This window comes from Hemicordylus capensis, chromosome 4, assembly GCF_027244095.1.
Source record: "Hemicordylus capensis ecotype Gifberg chromosome 4, rHemCap1.1.pri, whole genome shotgun sequence".
NCBI classification, from domain to species: domain Eukaryota; kingdom Metazoa; phylum Chordata; class Lepidosauria; order Squamata; family Cordylidae; genus Hemicordylus; species Hemicordylus capensis.
Genome location: NC_069660.1, coordinates 61,004,253 through 61,025,983, shown reverse-complemented (window position 1 = coordinate 61,025,983; position 21,731 = coordinate 61,004,253). Strand labels below are relative to the sequence as shown.

At 43.8% G+C, this 21,731-nt stretch overlaps 1 protein-coding gene across 1 annotated transcript; it reads right to left on the bottom strand.

The window, feature by feature from the left end:
- Positions 1 to 4,907: 4,907 nt before the first annotated feature.
- Positions 4,908 to 20,731, bottom strand: WDR77 (WD repeat domain 77). Its single transcript, XM_053250692.1, has 10 exons — positions 20,425 to 20,731; positions 18,308 to 18,493; positions 15,552 to 15,693; positions 15,419 to 15,468; positions 12,340 to 12,410; positions 12,035 to 12,089; positions 10,725 to 10,796; positions 10,517 to 10,625; positions 9,119 to 9,187; positions 4,908 to 7,417 (listed from the first exon to the last, which is right to left on the bottom strand). Exons 1-10 carry the CDS (start codon positions 20,729 to 20,731, stop codon positions 7,255 to 7,257), a joined length of 1,224 nt encoding a protein of 407 aa, XP_053106667.1. The 3' UTR covers positions 4,908 to 7,254.
- Between the last annotated feature and the right edge of the window lie 1,000 nt (positions 20,732 to 21,731).

Genomic DNA, 21,731 nt, shown 5'->3' with positions numbered 1-21,731 from the left:
TAAGACAATAGAAAGGAATACAAAGTCTGGCAAAAGAAATGCAAGGAGACAAGAAGGGATGCAAAAAGAGAGTTTGAGGGGCATATGTCAAGGGCAATAACAAAAACTTTTTATCAGAAGCAGAACACTTGCAAAGGAGGCAGTTGGACCCTTAGATGATGAGGTTGGGAAAGCGAGTACTAAGGAGGATAAGGAGATTGCCGAGAAGCTGAATGAGTTATTTGTATCTGTCTCAATGGCAGAGGATACTGACCCAATACCTGCTCCAGAACTGAGCTTCTCAGGCTTGGAGGCTGAAGAACTGGGCCAATGTGAGGTGATGATAGAGGATGTTCTAAACTGTCTTGAAAAACTAAACATTAACAAGTAGCCTGGGCCAGATGGCATCCACCCAAGAGATCTGAAAGAACTCAAATGTGAAACTACTGATCTCCTAGCAAAAATATGCAACATCCCAACAATCAGGCTCTGTACCAGAGGACTGGAAAGGTGCTAATATAATTCCAACTTTCAAAAAGGGATCTAGGGAAACTACAGGCCAGTTAGCTTAACTTCTGTGCCGGGTAAATTGATGGAAAGCATACTTAAGGACAAAATTGTTTAACATATAGAACAGGCCTTGCTGAAGGAGAAGCAGCATGGCTTCTGCAAGGGCAAATCTTGCCTCACTACGCTTTTGTAAGTAAGTGTAAAGTGATGAATTTGGGGGCAAAACCCCCACAAAAAAACCCCAATGTCACATGGCTGACCAGGAGAGAGATCTTACAGTTGTGTTGGACAGCTTGTTGAAAATGTTGATTCAGCGTGCAGCAGCTGTGAAAAAGGCCAATTCCATGCTAGGGATTATTATTATTATTTACATTTTATATCCCGTTCTTCCTCCAAGGAGCCAAGAGCGATATACTACAAACTTAAGTTTCTCCTCACAACAACCCTGTGAAGTAGGTTAGGCTGAGAGAGAAGTGACTGGCCCAGAGTCACCCTGCAAGTATCATGGCTGAATGGGGATTTGAACTCGGGTCTCCCTGGTCCTAGTCCAGCACTCTAACCCCTACACCATGCTGGTTTGAAGGGGATTGAAAATTAGAATGCTAATATTATAATGCCCTTATACAAATCTATGGTGTGGCCTCATTTGGAATACTGCATACAGTTCTGATCATAGTATCTTAAGGACGACATTGTAGAACTTGAAAAGGTGTAGAAGAGGGCAACCAAGATGATCAGGGGCCTAGAACACCTTCCTTATGAGGCAAGGCTACAGCATCTGGAGCTTTTAAGTTTGGAAAAGAGGAGACTACGGGGAGACATGATAGAGGTGTATACAGGTCTATCAGTGGCTACAGGCCATCTCCAGCCTCAGAGGCAAGATACAATACAATACAATGAATATTTATAGACCACTTTTTAACTAACGTTTTGAAAGCCGTTTACACCGATATAAAAAAATAAAATGGCTCCTTGTCCCCAAAGGGCTCGCAATCTGAAAAGAAAAAAGAAACATAAGGTAGACACCAGCAACAGCCACTAGAAAGATGCTGTGCTGAGGATGTATAGGGCCAGTTGCTCTCCCCCCACCCACTAAATAAAGAGAATCACCACTTTAAAAAGGTGCCTCTTTGCTCAGTTAGCAGGAGATGCCAGCATCTCTCAGGGATGCCTCTAAATATCAGTTGCAGGGGAGCAATAGCAAGAGAGAAGGCTTGCCCTCAGCTCTTGCCTGTGGGCTTCTCAGAGGCATCTGGTGGGCCACTGTTTGAAACAGGATGCTGGACTAGATGGGCCTTGTGCCTGATGCAGCAGGGCTGATCTTACGACTCTGAATTTAAGAAGAGTCCCTTTTAAAAATGAGGTTTATATACAGGTTTTACCTATATTTACCCCAAAGGAAGAGGACTCTGCATTTAAGATGACCCCAATTTCTGACATCAAAGAACTAGGAAAAAACCTAGTATTTGATTTAGGTAAATACACTATGTGTACAGTTTCGGTAGGTCAAACACTACCAGGGGCATAGCTATAATTGAGCGAAAGGGTTCAAAGAACACGGGCCCCCAGCTCCTGAGGGCCCTCCAGCTCCACCCCTCCCTATTTTCTTCATTATCTCCCTCTTTCTGGGGGGCCGCCAGAGAGAGGGATGGACACGGGCCCCCTCTCCCCTAGCTATGCCCCTGAACACTACCCTCTAATATACTACTTCATTTAAAGCAACTGTTAGAGATGCAGCTGAAAGGTTAGGTGATTTCTCAGGATGGGTTTAGTTTCCCAAGGTCATTTTCTTCAGCTTCACCTTTCCTGTACAAGCAGCTTCTATGCACCAGTCCCTGCATAACCTTACAAACCACTGGAGTCTTGACATTAGCAAAACAGAAGTGACATGTTTAGCTAAATACACACCTCTCGTAGGTAATTGCTTCCTAAACAATACTTTTAAAGAGGTTATACTACAGGCTGAACTTTGTGCAACATCCAATTAGATAAGCCACATCTGCCCCCATGTGGCAGAGCAGCAGAAAAACTCAGAACCACAAGGTATAGGAAGCCAAGAGTCCTGTTCATTTTCTTATTGGGTGGCCATACCAAGTTGCACCTAAAATAATGTCAATACACCATGTGGAGTTATGATCTGAGATTCTTCCCTCTTCATACACCTTTTATGACTGCCAATCAAGTAGAAGCTGCCCATGTCACACATTGCTTTAGGTAAATAGAAGGAAAGGCTACAGATTTGTTCCCTGATCATGTGTGTTGGGAGTAGCATCCTGAGCTGGCCCTGGGAATAGGGACGGGGTAGGGTGGGGAGTAAATCTTATCTGGAGTTGTTTATTTTTCAAATTTGTAGACCACCCCAAACGTCCATCTCTGGATGGTTTATAACATAAAATAGATTAAAAATGAAAACCTTAAAACAATTCAAAACCACAGTCCAGTTAAAAAGCTTGGGTGAAGACATAAGTATTTAGAGACTTTTAAGAAGTTGTCAGATGGGATTGGCAATCTTTTCAGATTAAACAATGCATGAAGTATTTCTGGCATTTTATTTCTGGCCAGCAAATATGTTCTCACAGGATCCTTCCCCAGGAAATGTGAAAAATGTAATTATTCCTTTTTCAGACCTACCCCTAAAAGTGTTTCACAGCCTTGCACTTAGAATGTGAAGCAGGCCACAAGAACACACACTTGTTTGAAAGCTGTTATGGGATAATTCATGGTCATTTGCATTGGCACTGCAATGCAGCAAATAAAACCCATGGGAACAATGTTTTGAATAAGCTTGATACTTATGTCATTTTATGGGTGATGTTTTTGACCAACCTTTGTGACCATTTCAGTCAGCTGAGTGAACAGACAACGGAGTATGCTGCAAGTGAACTAAGCAACCACATGTATGAACATTATGTTGACCATCTAAAGGTCTATCAACGGCTACTAGTCGAAGGGCTATACGCCACCTCCAGCCTCAAAGGCAGGATGCCTCTGAGTACCAGTTGCAGGGGAGTAACAGCAGGAGAGAGGGCATACCCTCAGCTCCTGCTGTAGGCTCCCAGTGGCATCTGGTGGGCCACTGTGTGAAACAGGATGCTGGACCAGATGGGCATTGGGCCTGATCCAGCAGGACTGTTCTTATCACATCACTCCTAGTCACATTAATGCTTCCCAACTGGTTAGGACAGTTTTCAAGTCAGTCCAGGAAATACTTTAACCCATTTAAATGAACAGAGGTGAAGCATTTCCCCTCCACATCATCCAGTGTTGTGTTGCAACTCAAGTCAATGCATGTACCTGAACTCACCTTAATACCCAACCACTGATTCTCAGTATTGTTTTCTTTGGAATCCCAATGAATTTACAATTTACCTGAAATGCAGTGATGTGAGAGACATCTCTTTGTAATAGACGATCTATGGAAATTTCCATCTATATTTTTCCGCAGAAGGAATCCATTTCTAAATATATTGTTTCATAAAATGAAATGTTAACAAAGGGACACAATACCCACCAAACTGGGCAGTTTCAAAGTTGCAATTGTTTCTGGGAACCACAAATACATATAGTATGCAGGACAGCATCCACTCCCAACCACCTTGGGATTCCCTTGTGAAAGGTGGTATAAAAACTGAATAAAATCATAGACTGTTTTCATGTGAGAATATTTTGCTTGTACAGTGGAGAGTGATTTGCACCGACTCTGCTTCTCTCTGCTGTGCGTCAAAATATGTCCCTAAGGACTCCCCAGCCCTCAAGGAGATATTTTTAGAGACCACTGGGGGCAATGGTGGAGGGGGGCTTTTCAAAAATTGCTCCTTCTCATTGTGTGTGCAAAACTTGAGGGCAGCACACCTCCATCATACCTTCTTATGCAAGGACAGCATTAATTTGGCTGCTCTTCATAAGTACATAACTCTTTGGACATGCTAAGATTAATAGGTTTTTAGTGCCTTCATATTCTCTCAAAATTTAAACAGTATAAGCCAATGTATGCTACTATACTGTCACAGGCTATTGTGTTTTTAAAAGATTGACAAGTATTCCAATGAAAGTAATTTTCATGTAAAACTTTGAACTTGCTTGAAAATTTAAGGCAAATTTGAGATATTTATAGTGCAGCATTTAAAATTAGCATGATGCACTAAGTTTTTTTTGCTAATTGTCAAATATGCTGAATCAGGTCCTAAACCATCTAGGGCACTGAAAATTGTTCGGATTAACCCATGTCATTGTGAAATGACAAAGTTTTTGGCGAGCTGCACACAGGTAAGAGACTGAACACTTTAAATATAATCACTGCAAGCCTGCAAAGTGGCACAATCTGCAGTTTCATTTAAAACAGGGTTTGAAGCAAGCAGCATAACCAAGACACTGAATGAAACAAAGTGAGGTCTATTAAAGAGAGTCTTGTACAGCCATTTAAAAACAAAAAAGGGATTTATTTTAAAAAGTCTTCCCTTTTGTGGGTGGTCATCTCCATTCACTTCATGTGTCATAGAGATCATGGATCAGTTCTTGTTGCCAACATCAAATAAGCACAAAGTTTGCCTTCCTTTGCTCAGAAGTTCACAGCAGAACAAAAAACAAAAGACACCCCACCCCATCAGTTCTTCTACTTAGCATTCCACGGACAAAACCGCAATGTCAGACATCAGCATGCCTATTCTAACCTTCTACTCCACCAAGGAACTCAGGTGTAAATACAGTGAATAAAAGTAAAATACACAATAGCAAGTTAGCCTGCCTAAAAATCAGATGTGGGCACCACAACAGTTGGATTTCACACAAAAGATCTGAAAAACCCAAAGATGTCAGATTCCTTTTCATTTTGAAGGATTGATTACCACATATTGGGGAGGAAGAGTGACTTCCTATTAGCCTCACTATATCTAGTCTAACTTAATGGACCAGTGAATACAAAACCTTACACTGAGTTTACACAAGGTTCTGGTAGGGTTTGAGGAACCACAGGACATTCTGACTGCCCCCCCGCCCCCCGGCCATTCTTTACATATTTTTTTTGGAAGTGCTTACAGCCTAAACAAAAGCAATTGTGTAGGTTCAAAATTGTCAGACTTGATCTTATCCAACAGGAAAACTGCTGGGAGGGACCAACAAGAACCCACCCAAGCTATCGGGTTTGGTCAGACTGCATCACTTTCTGACATTTAATAGAACCCCTCACCACACCCTTACATGGGAACTGGATGGGTTCAGGAGACAGCAGGTGTGATGTCCTCTACACACACACACACACACACACACACACACACACACACACACACACACACACGCACTGGAGCCAGTCAACTTGCCACTTGCCATGGGCTCTACTTTAAAAAGTTACCTTCCCCTCTCACTCCCAAGCTTCTTGCAGATCCCAAACGAGTGCAGGGAACTGTGGGAAGCAAAGCTCTTTTAATGTATATCTTAATCTTAATGGAATTATGATTCCACAATCCCCTGCGCTGGTTAGGGGCCTACACGGAGCTTAAAGACAAATGGTGGTACATTTTAAAATAGAAGCCACAGAGAGAGGCAAGCGGAAAGTTGGCTGGCTCCCGTACTCTGCGGGAAGCAAAGAGGACATTGCATCTGCTATCTCCTGCACCCACCTGAGGCCCACGTAAAGGAAGAACACAGGGAGAAGGTAGTCTTTGGGGAGAATCCATTTCAAAACTCTGAGAGAGTTCCATGACAGGAAGGAATTCTGTAGAAGTTCATTCCCGTCATTGTGGAAACCATTCTGATAATGCCTGACATACGGCATATGTATATGGCACAACACAGATTCAAAGCAATGTTTTACCTGAACCAAGATTTAAAAAGCTAACCTAAAGGTTTGTAAGCCTTTGCCTTCTTTGTTTCCCTTCAAGAGTAAGAACCTATGAGCATACAGAACTGGTTAAACATTTTTTTTGTTGGGAGAGTGGAGAAATATGGCCATTTAGCATTCCATGACAGAAATAGAGAACAAAGAACACAGAGGAACATTACATGGGCTGAGACTGATTCTTCTACACAGGAAATGCTTCCTTGATCACGATACATGAAATCCAAACCTTCAGAAACACATCAAACCTTCAGAAATACATTCTAGCATACACTAGAAAGGCTTACATCTCTGGAACACATTTTTTGGCTGAAAACTGTGGGTGCTTTTATGTCCATTCTTATACACACTACTTCACAGGGGGGAAAGGCTATTCTGTATCACAATGCATTGCTTCCTTAAGTTGGGGCCCAAATTGAGATGCCTTTAGCACAGATGAGACCAAGTCAGAGGCTGGCATTAGTAAGCCTAGCCAAGTCCTCTCAAGCTAAACTAAGCATCCCCATTCTTTTGACAGGAGTACTTCATAGTCTTTTCAGTCATATCTCTAATCCTTATTCAAAGGCTGGCAGTTAAGGCAGGCTGCCACAAAACTACTGCAAGCTCTATTAAAGAAAACCAATACAGTCACACACAGGTACTTTGGAGGTTCTAAAAAGTACAATGAAACAAAAAAGAGTGACACCAAATTTTCTATCATTTGCAATTTCTAACCTCTTTTTTCCAGCAGTCCTTCAAAGGAAAATTCCTTTGTTCCCCACAATAACATTTTACTATCGGCAGTTCCTGATTGACTGGTGTGAGGCTAGTGCTCACCTAACATGAACTTGCTACAGGACCTTTCTTTGTGGCTGCAAAGGACCACGTGTAACCATAGGATTTGACCAAAAGATGATATTCCAGGGAGAGGGACCCAACAAGGACCATAAAATCTATGCAGTTATGTTGTTGTTTTTCCCCGAAGGATGGTTGTTCTGAGTCGGGACTGTGTGATGTAGAACTTGATGGTCCCATCCAACAGTTGTCAGTGAGCCTTTGTTTGAGGGTGACCACGATAAGCCTTTCACAAAGTCTCGATGAGAACGGTTTCTGAAACTGGTAAAGACATGAAACATGGTGCTATTATTTGAGGAAAACAGTGTTATAGTCATTATAATAACAAACAGCCTCACCTAAGTATTAAGATTACCCACACACGACTAGAAACGGAAGATAACTGCACTGAAATCCTTCTACAGAGTGGTAGGGATGTGCACGGGACCAGCTCAAGGGGATGCAGGGATCTCACTGTAAGGGCGGGGGAGGGTGCACCTATCCCTTCCCCCACTTTCCCTCGCCAGCGCTCTGTGTCGGTAAAAGCCTTCAGGGCAGCAATGTACCTTGCTGCCGCCCCTTCCCCCTCTCCAGCTGGAAGTGGCCTGATGTACCAGGCATGCGTGCACATGTCAGACAGGCACGCAACATGCGCACGCACAGTACATCCGGCCGGCCGAAGAGGGGGAAGGGGTGGCAGCGAGGTACACTGCCGCCCTGAAGGCTTTTACCGACATGGAGTGCTGGCGGGGGGAAAGTGGGGGAAGGGGTAAGCAGGGCCGGACTGAGGGCACTTAAGAGGGTGGTGGAATGTATGCGGGGAGGGGCCAGGTTTTGAGCAGAAGGGGTAATTAAGGGTGGGGGTTGGGGTGCAGGGGTGGGGCACACCGGGAATATGCCCTGTCACCCTAAGGGCAGTCTGAGCCTACTTCTCACGACCAATTGGAAGGAGAGGAGGTGGGGCTCTCCGGACAGGGAGAGGGGGAAAGGGGAGACGGGCAGCTGGCGCGGGGAGAGCCCAACGAGCACAGCAGGGCGCACCAGGCGAGGGTGCACTGCGAAAATGCCCTACTGCTCGGTGAGCCAGGCCGAGCCTGGGGGTAAGTGCACTCTCTCCCGCCCTTAAAGAAAGACGCCCCCCCCCCGCCTTCGAACTTCAAACTGGAGGCCTGTAAAAGGGCCTGCGAACAGGTTCATGCACTTCCCTACAGAGTGGAGCTTATAGATTCAAATAATGTTCTAAAAATGCTGTAACGGCTAGAACTTATCTCCTCTTTCCTGGAAGACCATCAATATCAGTAACCAGGGCTCCCTGTAACAGAGATTCCCTGATGTTGTTGACTGCAACTCCCACCATCCCCAGCTGCAAGGGCCTTTAGCCCTTTGTTTCCCTCTTTTCCTGGCTACAGTGTGATTAGCAGCCAAGAAAGTGAACATTCGAGGACCAGACAGATTGCCTTCCCCCATGTAGCCCCTAACACCGAACAGAAGTGAGTTTGTAGGGTAGATGATGTGTAAATCCCTATCCTTGCCTCATCGTCTTTTATTTCAGTTGCAAACCGGACTAATTCCCACTCCTTTTTTGTGTGACTGTAGGGCAGGAGTAAGTTACCTCACCTCGACTCATCCAAGCTGCCACTGCCATTAGTTCACCATGGCAAGACTTGCTCTTCCCCTTGATCAGGGTGGCGGGTTTGATGAGAGGCTTCAGGGCGAGGGAGGGCCATCCTCCCCTGCACCTCACTGGCCACTAAGAGAGATGCTTCGCTAGTTCTGGATATTGCAATGGAGCAAATTCAGCTGGAGAATTTATTCACCATGAATAGAATTATGGAACAGACCATAAGTAGATAAATTTTGGATTTGTCTAAGCTTATGCAGCTCCCACAGTAAGTATGCCAAGATGGCAGCCAGCTTGCTGGAACCCTAACTGAACCCAGAAAAAAAGCTGGATGGAAAAAGATGCAACTCTTTTGTACTCACACTTCTGAAAAGGTGGAGTCAAGAACAACAACTGAGCAGTCTTCACTGATGGAAGCCAAAAGTGGTGAACTAGAAGTGAAAAGAGCTTGTGTTAATATACGCAAAGTTGGCTTATTTAGCTTCAAACAGGTCTCAAAAACAAGGCGTTTCCCCCCAATCCTGTTTCTTTAAAAAAAAAAAAATTTAGGAAAGACAACAAAAGAATAGCAATATACTCTCATGCAAAAAAAAAAAAAAAAGTAAGCAAGTGAGTTTGATCTCTCTGCAAAGAGACTTACAATCCAAATTTTGGCAAGCTGGGGGAAGAATGCAGAACAAAATGAAACAGTGGATTTTGCAAAAATGTAATTACCCACACTCGGCTTTCACCTCAGTTGCAGGGAGGACTAAAGCCAAAGGATTTATAGAATGAGAGAAGAGGTATCATATAGGTATTCTGGGAGTGAGTTCCAGGCATAAGAGGCAGCAAGGGCAATAGGCAGTTTTAGGGAACAGAAGCTGTTTGAGAGAAGGAGCAGAGATCATCTAGCTACGTTACTATTGCCTGAAATTGTAACTGCAGTGTAGAGTATTGGTAAAATCTGAGCTGGTACAATCACCATGTAACTCAAATCTGAGCAAACGTCAAGTGCTCAACTAGTTCTGTATGCTTGTGCGTTTAGCCTCCCTGACACATCCCACCTATCACAATCACTTTGGTAAAACAACAAAACAAAGTATTTTAAATGGAAAACCAAAAATACATTACCTGGAACAATCAGATAATTAATCACCATGATTTCAGGTGAAAGCCTGAGTGTTTGGGGAGTGTCTTAGGAACTTGATCAATCCCACTGAAGTTGCAAGAAATGCTAACTGATTTTTCTGCATCAACCAATCTCAGTGCAAAACACTATTTGCATGGCAAATAATTTAGATGTTTTCTACAGAGAATCGACGTCAGCTAGATCTTTAAAACAAACGTATACCTTAGTCTACCAAGGAACAAGAGCCTTCTAAACATGGCTGGCTTCAGCTTTTATCGCCCCCGCCCCCTGCCCAGGTTTGGTGTAGGGCTTACCTTAGCAAATAGGATGGGAGAAAAGTGGCAACAACAGAGCATTCCAAGAGAGTTAATCTACCACCGCCACCACCTGAAGACTGTATCTCTGGGTCGCCTGCAAGATCAGCAGTGGGCCCTCAGCAGCTACCTGACAATGCCAACCCGCAGGGACAGCCCTGCTTCCACACACCATTAAAATGGCTGAACTTGGAAAAAGAAGGCCTAGATTTGGATACTCAACCCATGTGCTTCTAATAACTCCATCAGGAAAGACACTCTCTATTCAAATGTTGTTCTGTGTCATTCAAGTGCACAGCCACGAACAGACTGACTCCCACTGAGACTGCAGAGCATACCTATGTGCAGAAAAAGCAAATCCTGTGATACTTCGGGAGTGCACAGCTGAGCTGACAGCAGAGTCTGGGTTCTTAGTGTCCACAAGGACAACTGATCCATTTTCATCACCTTCAAAAAAAGACAATGGAGAACAGCATTATTGCTCAGTCAACTGGGAGAGAAATGGCATTTGACTGCAATGCGTGGATAAGAAGAAATAGTCCTTACCCAGTACAAAAGTGTCATTTCGATGTGGATGCCACACCAGTGAGGTAGGAATGTTACTAGAGGCACTGCAGGCTGTGAGAGGGGGGGGGGGAGAGGGGGAAAGAAAAAAAGAACTACTGTCAGTTTCAAAGATCTTCCTATTTTTTTCTGCAGTGCAGCTGATCTTGCCTAGTGTTTTTATTTCTTAAACACCAAAAAATGAACACATACCACAGCTTGCACTGTATAGAGTTCTGCAGTATTTTCAGCCTTGGAAGCTAGAGAGACTGTTCCAAATTTAGTTCATCTAGTTCTAGCAGTGATTGGAATTCTTTGCCCTATACAAAGACATTTTCAGAAGGCCTGCTAACAAACACTTGGCAGATAACTTATTTAAAATGTGCTGCTGAATATTAAAAGGGATTTAATCTTACATTTTAGTTAGTCAAAGTCTCAAGAGAGGAAGGGAAGCAGGAGGAGGAGAACAGAAGATTATTGTGCTGGGCTAGGGTTACTTAGGTTCCTTTGATTTGCTGAAATCAAACTGACTTTTTTACCAAAAAGCAAAAGAAAGAAAGAAAGGTTTGCTGCAGAATTTAGAATGTACTGGGAAACTTTATATGTAGCAACCCTCCGAAAGATTTAAAAAAACCTGCCTTGCCAAAGACTGAGAATCTGAGTTGTGGAATTGGGCTTGTTCACCAAACTTCGGAATTAAAATGAAGCCAGCTGCCTCAAGTGATTGAAAAACTGTTAGCTGGCAGTCATGGTCAGCTTTAACCTGAGTTAGTGTCAATCTAAATGGAAGGACTGTAGGACTTTCAGATGAAGGGAGGATGGGATTTACATGAGAAAGGGAGGGAAGGAGCACACAAACTTACAGAAGGCTCCTGATCAGTAACTGGATATAAGAAATACCTGCATTGGATCTTAATATGCTCCAGATTCCCAAAATGCAAGTTTAGAAGTAATAGTTTTGATTGAGGCAACAGTATTCCTAATTTGATCATCAGACTAAATACATGACAGCTCTAGCTGGAAACAGAACAGATACAAGATGTTGAACAACAGCTTCCATAATTCCGGTCTACTGGCCACTGTGGCTGGGGATTATGGGGGATGTAATCCAAAAACAGCTGGAGGACCGAAGCTGTGCATCCCTGCTATAGGTTAAGGGGCTTCCTATTATTCAATGTGGAATTTCTGGTGGGCAACACACACTTTGAGAACAAATTTATTCTTCCAAAGCCAGAAGAGACAAAAAGGAAGAACACAGAAGCAACGTCTTCCAAAGGAAACACATAGAAATAAGTTGACACCAAGAGACATACCAATCCGAGTTGCTGGTTTTGGGGTTCTGGTATCCCAAAGTAAAATCCTGCTATCCTAGAACAAAACAAGTTTAATAGTATTAAAATATTTTGAAAAGCAAAGCCACCACCACAACTGGTCACCAGGAACCATTCTCTTGATCCTAAAGAGTACCTCTCCCAGTTTTGTCAGGGTTCTCTTTCCTCTTATGAAACTGTATGACATCTGCACTTATACTGATAATGTTAGCTTTCAAAGGTCCCTGCCTTTTGTTGAGGTTAACAATCTACTCACAAAGAATCAAACACAAAATGTGGGTGTTTACCTCAGCACAGGACAGGAATACTGTATCTTTCCCAGGGCAGGAGGCAACACATGTCACTTGACCGGAATGAGCTAGCCAAAATTAAAACAAAAAAGAAAAAATACCACATTAATATAGACATGTCTAAGAGGTGAGCCTAGGCCAGATGCAATGTAGGTAGAAACATCAATGCATACGCATGAGAGAAGGACCTTTCATCTACTGGCAGGATGAGGATGCTAAAACTGAAGATATTGTGCAAAGAGAAGAACATAATACTGCTGCCTAGCATATGATATGAGAAGCGAGGCACACAATTAGGATCATTTGGCTTCCAAAGCAACATCCCAAGAGATTTCAATAAAACAAGGATAAAAAGGCCCAGAAGCCTTAGGAAATTATCTAGTGATGTAGGACAGAAAACTTGCTGCAGTTATATTTTTCCTGTGGAAAGTTTTCAATTTCTAAAAACGCTAATTAATGTTAGGGAACAGTGCAACACAATGAATGCATACCAATGCAATATCGGGCAAACTGGTCAGTTTCAGAGTTGTACTTAACATTTTTCAGATTATTATCCCCAGAAAGTAAGACAGAATAGCATTTTCCAGTCATCCATAAAGTTCGTACAGTGTACCAGGTAGAGAGGGAAAGGCTATGCCTCTGGCACTGTGTTCCAGGGACACACTCCTTGCTCTTCCTGGAGAGACAAGCACTGAACCTGGCAGGACTATTTGATTTAAATCATGATTTAAATTGCCTCACAGGAGGAGTCAATTTTAAATGACTTAAATCACAATTTAGATCGCTGGTCAAGAAGATTCTATTTAATCCTCATTTCCTAGTAAAAGTACATTCTTAATATAACCTTAATACAAAATCAGAGATAGATTTAAGTTTCATTCTTAAAAAATAAGTATACACTTCTCATAATGCTGTTTCGTTCAGGCAACCAGGCCTTGCATTTTGTTGTTGCACTGTCTGCATTTTGTACGCGTGCCTTTCTTACCAACAGGTACAGGAACTTTATTAAAATATTCCCAAACAGGGTCTCTTTTACGGCCTGCTGCCATGATAGGTGTTTCCCTTCTACAATGGAGGATATTCTCAGAAAAATGTTTCCTTAGGACTGCATGAATACGTTCTGTTCACTTTTGATTTCATTTTCTATTCCCCTCCCCTATCCCTTGCATTTATATCCAGACTTCATCTTGCTCAGATTAATTATCATTATTATTAATTCGATTCCTATACTGCCCTTCCAAAAATGGCTCAGGACAGTTTACACCAGGCCTGCTCAACTTAGGCCCCCCAGCTGTTTTTGGACTACAACTCCCGTAATCCCCAGCCACAGTAGCCACTAGCCAGGGGTTATGGGAGTTGTAGGCCAACATCTGCAGGAGGGCCAAAGTTGAGCAGGCCTGGTTTACACAGAGAAATAACAAAGAATTACACAAATCTACTCGATTCCCTCAAAATCACCTATTCATTCATCAGCCTTCTTTAGCTAGATTCAGACATTATGCAGTACAAGTGTACAGATATCTGTAAATGTTTGTGTGAATGACTGTACTTGTGTTCATTTTAAAAGTGAACCTTGATACAACCCATTCAAATGAATGGTACAGATAGGAAGTGTAGTGCTATACCTATGGTCAACATAAATGTGAATGACTGTACCTATGTACTGTATACTCGTTATATGAATATTGAACATCACTTGTGGATGGGCCGAATATCTTTAGAGAGAGTGGGGCAAGGGCTTGACTGTGTGTGTACTGCATGTACACCACCTGCAGAACAGGTCTGTTATCTCTCATCCCCATATACTGTTAACATGTTCATAGAATGTAATTAGAAGTTATGATTGACATTCATGATGATATCTTTGACCTAGGGTTTTTTGTTTTTTTAAAAATCACCTATTTTATCAACCCTGGAACCTGGGCAGAGTTTCTCCCCATAATCTGGAATGCTGCGCAGCCAATATTCAAAATTATGGAGTGAAACTCTTCCCGAGTTTAGAGCAAACAAGTTATGAACCAGGGAACAGCAGAGAGTGTTGCTATGGGACTCTGAGAGGGGGCTAACTGGCACACTTGTATTTTCCCTGTACCTGGGCCCACTGCATCCATGTTTTGAACAACTGGAGGGTGTGCATGTGTGTGAGCCACAGATGTACAGTCCTACTGATTTGAAAGGAGGGGGAAACAAAACTTTATTGTTTTATTAAATGCCATATACCAAGAACAAAGCACTGCTTGCAGTAACCCTGTATCTTTAATAGGAAAAGATGGAAGTATTGCCTTGCATCTCTTGCCTTCCTGTTACTGTTTTCATTTCATCTAGCTGTCAGAGCAGAGTAATATTCATTAATGCTTGAGGAGCCCTGCACACCAAGGACAGAATCCAGCTTAAATTAGTCATGACTAAGCACCATTGAAATAAGTGAGACTAACTGAAGTCCCATTAATTTCAGTGGGACTTAGTCCCAACTAACTTCGCCTGGATGCTGCCCTTAATTCAGAAACCTGCACATAAAAGGTAATGCAAAATTTTCATGCAACCAAAACTTTCAATGTGGCAGAAGGACAAGAGCATATGGGCAAGCAGGCTGATCATGCCCAGAAAGTCAATGCACAGCCTGGTGGGGATGTGGTCCTTATTCCTCTTCCAGTTGTGAGGTGGTTCAAAAGAAAAGTCGGCTGGGTAATAACGTTCAGGATATAATAAAACAGAACTGCAGCCAAGACTGATGTGTCAGTGAGGACACATCAGAGATCTGCAAGGACTGTTTCTTTCCCATCATTAAAGCCCCACCACAATGCAGAACTCAACATGGAAAGGTAGATAGGCAGAAGCAGTGGGATGTTGTGGACAGAGTGCTGTACTTGGGCTGGAGGCAGTTTGGGTCCATATCCCTCACTGGGTGTCCTTGGGCTAGCCCCGCTCTCTCATACTCACCTTTTCCACAGGGATTGTGGGGTTAAATGTGGAACAGGGGAGGGGAGAATGTATGCCACCTTGACAGCTTGGGAGGACAGATGGGATTTTTTTTAAAGGAGTAAAATAAATAAAACAAATTAAGCTCCACACTCACCTCTGTAAGAATTGAGTACTGTTTGCTGAGGGATGTCCCAGACCTTCACACTAGGTAGAAAATCCAGATCAAAGTTAAAAAGTAGAATAGAAGCTTGTATTAAAGCAGAAACACAACACCACAAAGAGGTTACCTGAAGTCTTTGCTGCCACTGACGGCCTGAGTGCCATTGGTGAAGACACTCAGTGTTGTCACAATATTGTCATGCTCGTATTTACAGAACTTGTTCACTATCAGAGTCTCATTCTCATCCAGCTCCCAAAGTTCCAGAGCACCTGGACAAGAAGGGGAACAAATGTGGCAGATGAATTCATCCAAAAGAGCATGCACAAGCACACACAAAGGAGGTGGCCCTCTACCATTTTAATTTCTTGGTTAAGCCTAATGAGCCTCCCGCCTCTCTCTAGTTCTAGCATCATCACATCCATGACACAAATATATTTGTTGCCTTAGTGTCCGGCTGCGGGCTTCCCAGAAGCATCTGGCTAAGAGCCACTGCTGGAAATCGAATTCTGGACTAGATGGACCCTTAATCTATATTTTAATGTATAACAAGAGCTGCTCTTATTATACATCAAAAGTCTCCCAGAAAATGATACCCCTTAAAGATGCAACACTGTTTGAAAGTATGTACACAGATTTCACAGCAGCTTACAATACAAATTTAGTCTTGCACAGATAGACTGGCATGAGGTTTTTAAAGAGCTGATAGCTAGGAACAAAGGCTGCTTTGCTCTAAACAAGTAGAGGCTGTAGAAAATATGCTGGGATTCCCAGGCAAATGCTCTTTAGACTTATTGAGATGTCCACCATGTTTAAATGGGGTAACCGAGTGACACAGAGACAAAGGGATTTTCACAAAGTCACAGTGGATTCAGCAAAACTAAACAGATGAAGAATTCAGAGACACCAACTAGATTCCACTGGCTTACACAGTCATGCTTGGTAACTTAAAGAACAGAGCAGCATTCCATCAGCTATGCGAAGCCTACTCAAGTAACCTGTAAACGTAACAGGCATGAGATGTGCTCAGCCTGAGGAGCAAAAGCCACAGCTTACTAAACCAATGCTCAGTTATTAAAATTTGTTCTACTTATATACTATGAACAGGCACTAGTTATGGCTGCCTTCAACATATCCAGGCTAAAACATAGGATAACAGACCCATGCAGAAGATCAATACTCTAAAAAAGCAAGGTTTCCCAACCTGTGGTACTCCAGATGTTGTTCAACTACAACTCCCATCATCCCTAGCTACACTTTATTGTGACTGAGGGTGATGGGAGTTGTAGTTTGGCAACATCTGGACTACCACAGGTTAGGAAACCCTGCTCTAAAGCTCATTAAAATGGTTCTTATATACTTCCACACGCGTATTCCTTCCTCCGCATCCAAAGTTATGCTTCCCTTAGAAAGCTGAACACTAGGGATGTGCACAAATCGTGATTTGTAACATATCTCCTACACCTTTAAAATGGAGAAGAGCAGGTGTATACCTGCTCCTCGACTGCTCACCACCAGTCCCTGAATCGTGGTGCTCCTCCTAGCTGGGGGAGAGCACTGCTGGCACACAAAGATAGCCGAGAGGAGCACAGCGATTCAGGAAGTGGCGCCGAGCGGCAGGGGATGTGTTACGAATCGTGCTTCAGAAAGGAAACAATAGACACTAATATTGCAACAATAATCGGGAAACAATACTATTACTACAATAGGACCAGCTGCTAAATATAAGAGAATCACCACTTTAAAAGTTGCTCAATTAGCAGGGGTGACTATCAAAGGTTGCCGTGCAAAAAACCCATAAATGCTTTTGAGGCCTTAATACATAGGATTTCCCCCATACTCTGCTACCAAAGAGCAAGGCCATGATCCAAAGATGCACACAGGAAAAAAGCCCTGGAACTTTACTTTTTAACTGCAGTAAATCCCAAAGATAAGACACTATTCAGTTTCAGAAGTGACTTGTCTCTGTGGCAGTGGGATCTGCTACAGACTCAGTCTCCACAATTACTGCAGTGTCGGATGCGGAGGTGTCCAGCGACTCCTCTTGTGTGATTAGGTTGGATCAGTTCCAATTTGTGACTCTTGAGGAAGTGGACAAGCTGATTGGAATGGTGCGACCTACCACCTGTTCTCTTGACCCTTGCCCGACATGGCTTATACTATCTGGCAGGGGGGTTGTTTAATAGGCCTGATAGGGATTATAAATGCTTCTCTGAGGGAGGGCAGGATGCCTCCTTGCCTTAGGAAGTCAATTATTAGACCACTTCTGCAGAAGCCTGCATTGGATCCCTCAGAGTTGAGCAACTACAAGCCTGTCCCCAACCTTCCGTGGTTTTGCAAGGTAATTGAGAGGGTGGTGGCCTCCTAGCTCCAGACAGTTTTGGAGCAAACTGATTATCTAGACTCATTTCAGACTGGCTTTTGGGCAGGCAATGGGGTGAAGATTGCCTTGGTCAGCATGATGGATGATCTCCAATTGGCAATTGACAGAGGAAATGCGATTACATATTATTCCCATAATGAAAGAGCTACACTGGCTGCCGATATGTTTCCGGACAAAATTCAAGGTGTTGATTATAACCTATAAAGCCCATTCTGCTTGGGCCCTGGGTATTTAAGAGATTGTCTTCTTCGTCATGAACTCCACCGCCCATTGAGATCATCAGGAGAGGTCCGTCTGCAGTTGCCACCAGCTCGTCTGGTGGCTACTCAATGAAAAGCCTTCTCCACTGCTGCCCCAAAGCATTGGAAAGTGCTTCCTGCTGAAATAAGAGCCTCTCCATCTCTGACAACTTTTAAAGACAGGAAAACTCAGCACATACATACCAAAGTGGCCATTATCTACACATTAAGAGATTACAGGAGACAGAATTAACTGATGCTTACCTGAATCAGAAGCTACTAAAATGCCTTTATCTGCCACCCATTTCAGATCTGCTATGCCTGCTTCAGTCTGAACTCCAGCAGAGCAAAAGCCTTCATTCGGCGCTTTTGAAGGATCCTTGAACACCCAAATGGAACCTACCCAACAACGCCCACTCAAACTGGATGCTCCCAGGAGCAGGGCACCATCTGGAAAACAGCATAGCATAGAATTAGGCTGCAATGAAATATTTACAGCATATTAATGAACTAAATTGAGCAGAAAAAGAAATATGTTCGCTGTCCATACATTGTCCCTTAAGAGAAGACCAAAGGGCAAAGCAAGGGCTTGATCAAACTATGATGGGAAGTGTTCTAAAATCCAAACTACTATGCTTTATGGAACTGTGTTCCAATAATGAGATGGATTCATCCAGACTATAATCAGGGTGCTGTCTATTACTTAACACCTAATGGCACAGTGGGAAATGACATGCCTAGCAAGCCAGAGGTTACCGGTTCAAATCCCCGCTGATATGTTTCCCAGACTATAGGAAACACCTATATTGGGCAGCAGTGATATAGGAAGATGCTGAAAGACATCATCTCATACGGCACGGGAGGTGGCAATGGTAAACCAAAGGTATTCTACCAAAGACAACCAGGGGGCTCTGTGGTCCCCAGGAGTCAACACCAACTTGACAGCACACTTTACTACTTAGCAAGTGGGTGAAGCAAAATTACCACACAAATGTGGATACAGTACCATTTTTTATCACTATAATTGAGTTTACTGCTGATTTTGAGAATAGCTTTAGGAACAGTACTCTCAGACATGGAATTAAGGCCTGTTGAAGTAGATGGTCTTCTGGTAGCAAGTATGACTTGTCCCCTTTGCTAAGCAGGGTCAACCTTGGTTTGCATTTGAATGGGAAACTATGAGGCTGTTCTCATGATCAGCCAAGAGCAGGCTAAGACAGTCAATCCCGCTCTTGGTTGCTCATGAGAAGCAGTGGAAGACAAGCATCTGCCATTGCAGCAGCAAACCTACCTGCACAGCCCTCCTGCAAAGTGATTTAGTGCCCTCTTAACCTCATTTTTTTTTGGTCTGCCAACCCCAGCTGCTTGTAGCCAGGACTGGGAGATTGCATGGTACCCAGTCAGCACTGGGGGAATCCCCACAATGCACAGTGCACTCGCACAGTGCACTGAGGGAGTTTCAGGTGGCAGGGCACTGCTTCCAATCCCTGATCCTCCATGAGGCTGGCAACTCTGTGGACAGGCAATTTGCCTGCTCAGGAAGAGAAGAGGGATCTTGCTAGCAGCCTTCCTCCCCGCTTTCCCTTAAACAATTTCTCACCATTCGTAAGAAATGAAGGGCTCTACGTGTTTGAGCACCGTAAGATATTCCCCTTAGAAGATGGGGCCACTCTGGGAAGCGCACCTGTATGCTTGCATGCAGAAGGTTCCAAGTTCCCTCCCTGGCATCTCCAAGATAGGGCTGAGAGAGATTCGTACCTACAACTTTGGAGAAGCTGCTGCCAGTCTGTGTAGACGATACTGGATGGACCAACAGTTTGACTCAGCCAGTATATGACAGCTTCCTATACCCTATGACAACAGTGATATCATGCACAACGTGTGGTAACGCTGGTGAGCTTATGATGTACCCACGATTTTCAGTGCCCTCAAAATTTAATCAAGTAAAGGAAATGCATACTCCTATGTATAGTCTTCATACTTTTAAAAAATTAGTAAGTATGCCAGTAAGAGTAATTTCCATATAAAGCGAATGCAACCCTTAAGAACTCTCCATAAGATGCAGACCCGAAACACGAAGAGAAGCACGCGCTTTCACCGCGGGTTGGGGAGCGAAGAAAACTTGAGGGAGGGGGCCTGGGGCACTGCAACTGATTCGGGACCAGGGAGTAACTACACAACAGGTCAAGAAAGCGGTAGGAAGCCTATTGCAGGGCTCCCCGTGTCATCATGTGGCTCATGCAAGAGAACTCCAATCGGAGTCCACCGACATCCCACGTTGCAGCCCCAGCATCCAAAGCGGACGCCAAGGCAGCGCCGGGGTGCGCTCAGATTGCGCTCATTCAGGAGCAAGCGAAAGAGGTGCAATGCCCGGCCGTTACCTGCCCGGTAGTGGGCCCCGTCCAGGTGCCGCTCCATGCAGGCGGGCGCGTTGGGCGGGATGTTCCACTCGGACCCGGCGTCTCCATCGACCAGCGGCTGCCCAGGGCTCAGCTTCGCTTCCTCCATGGCGACTGCAACAGCGGCGGCGGCCAGCACAGCAAACTCACTCAGCGGGCCCACGTGCTCCCAAGAAGGCTCGATCCGCCCCCGACACTTCTCGCCGGCCCTATTCTCGCGATACCTGCCAGACCTCGCTCTCCTTCCTACACGTCCCCCTCCCACTTTCCCCATAGACTTATGAAACATAGATTCGCAGACATTCGGGTTCGTTTTTCAAGCCATGATTGAAACTCTTTTTAATTAGATTTAAAAATGTGTAAACATTGTGTATCCTCCTGCTGCGGTTCAGAGAGAACTCACACGATGGCATACAATATTAAGATTAAAAAACAAACAAACCATACAACGTCACTTTACACAAATAGCGCAAACTACAGAAGGCGACCAGCAGCAATTAGTCCAGTTTTTTAGTCTCCGCCGGTTCGGAAGGGACAACTGGCGACAGAAAACAGAGCAATCCAGTTCAGCCCGGCTGTGAATGAGCAGAACGGCGTCCACCATCTCTACCTACCGAAGGTAGCAATTCACCATCTTTCTGCCATTTCTGGTTTCATGTTAAAACAAAAATTAACATATTAAAAAAAATCGAGGGGACACGTCGCTACTCATCATAGCTATACCAAAAGATTGTATTTCTGAATAGTTTTTTATGGGCAACTCTCACTCTTTCTCCCAAGGTAGAAAGAAAATAAGTGTCCAAAGGAACCCGAATAACTGATTTTTATTCGAATCTTTTTCTGTCTTTGTGCCCTTTCCAGGGTGTCAATTCAAATCGCATATTTATTTCTCTAGTAATTATTTTTATTATTTTATTATTTTAACATTTATATCCCGCTCTTCCACACACACACTTGGTGCATGAAACCAGTAGGTCTATAAGGCAGTTTCGCCAGTAGTAAATTTGGGGAAGGGCCGCAGCTCCGTGGTTGAGCATATGCAAAAAGCCCCAAATTCACATTTCCAAAGAGGGCTAAGAAAGATCTATCTGAAACTCGATGCTGCTGCCAGTCGGTGTAGACAATACTAGGGCTGATGAGCCAAGGCTCTGCCTTATTATAATAAAACGGCTTCCTATATTCCTAAACCGCAAACACCCGGGATAATAGAGTTCTTATTGTGCAGAGATAGAGCGTCGCCGACATGGTCTTGAGACGGCTATTGCCGATGTGACTTTTTAGCTGCCCTT

Coding starts and splice junctions, on each gene's coding strand:
- WDR77 (XM_053250692.1), bottom strand. CDS start 20,731: ATGTTTCATAAGTCTATGGGGAAAGTGGGAGGGGGACGTGTAGGAAGG. Junction 15,694..18,307: donor TTTAGTAGCTTCTGATTCAG/GTAAGCATCAGT, acceptor CTTCTTGTCCAG/GTGCTCTGGAACTTTGGGAG. Junction 12,411..15,418: donor AGTACTCAATTCTTACAGAG/GTGAGTGTGGAG, acceptor AATTTTGGCTAG/CTCATTCCGGTCAAGTGACA.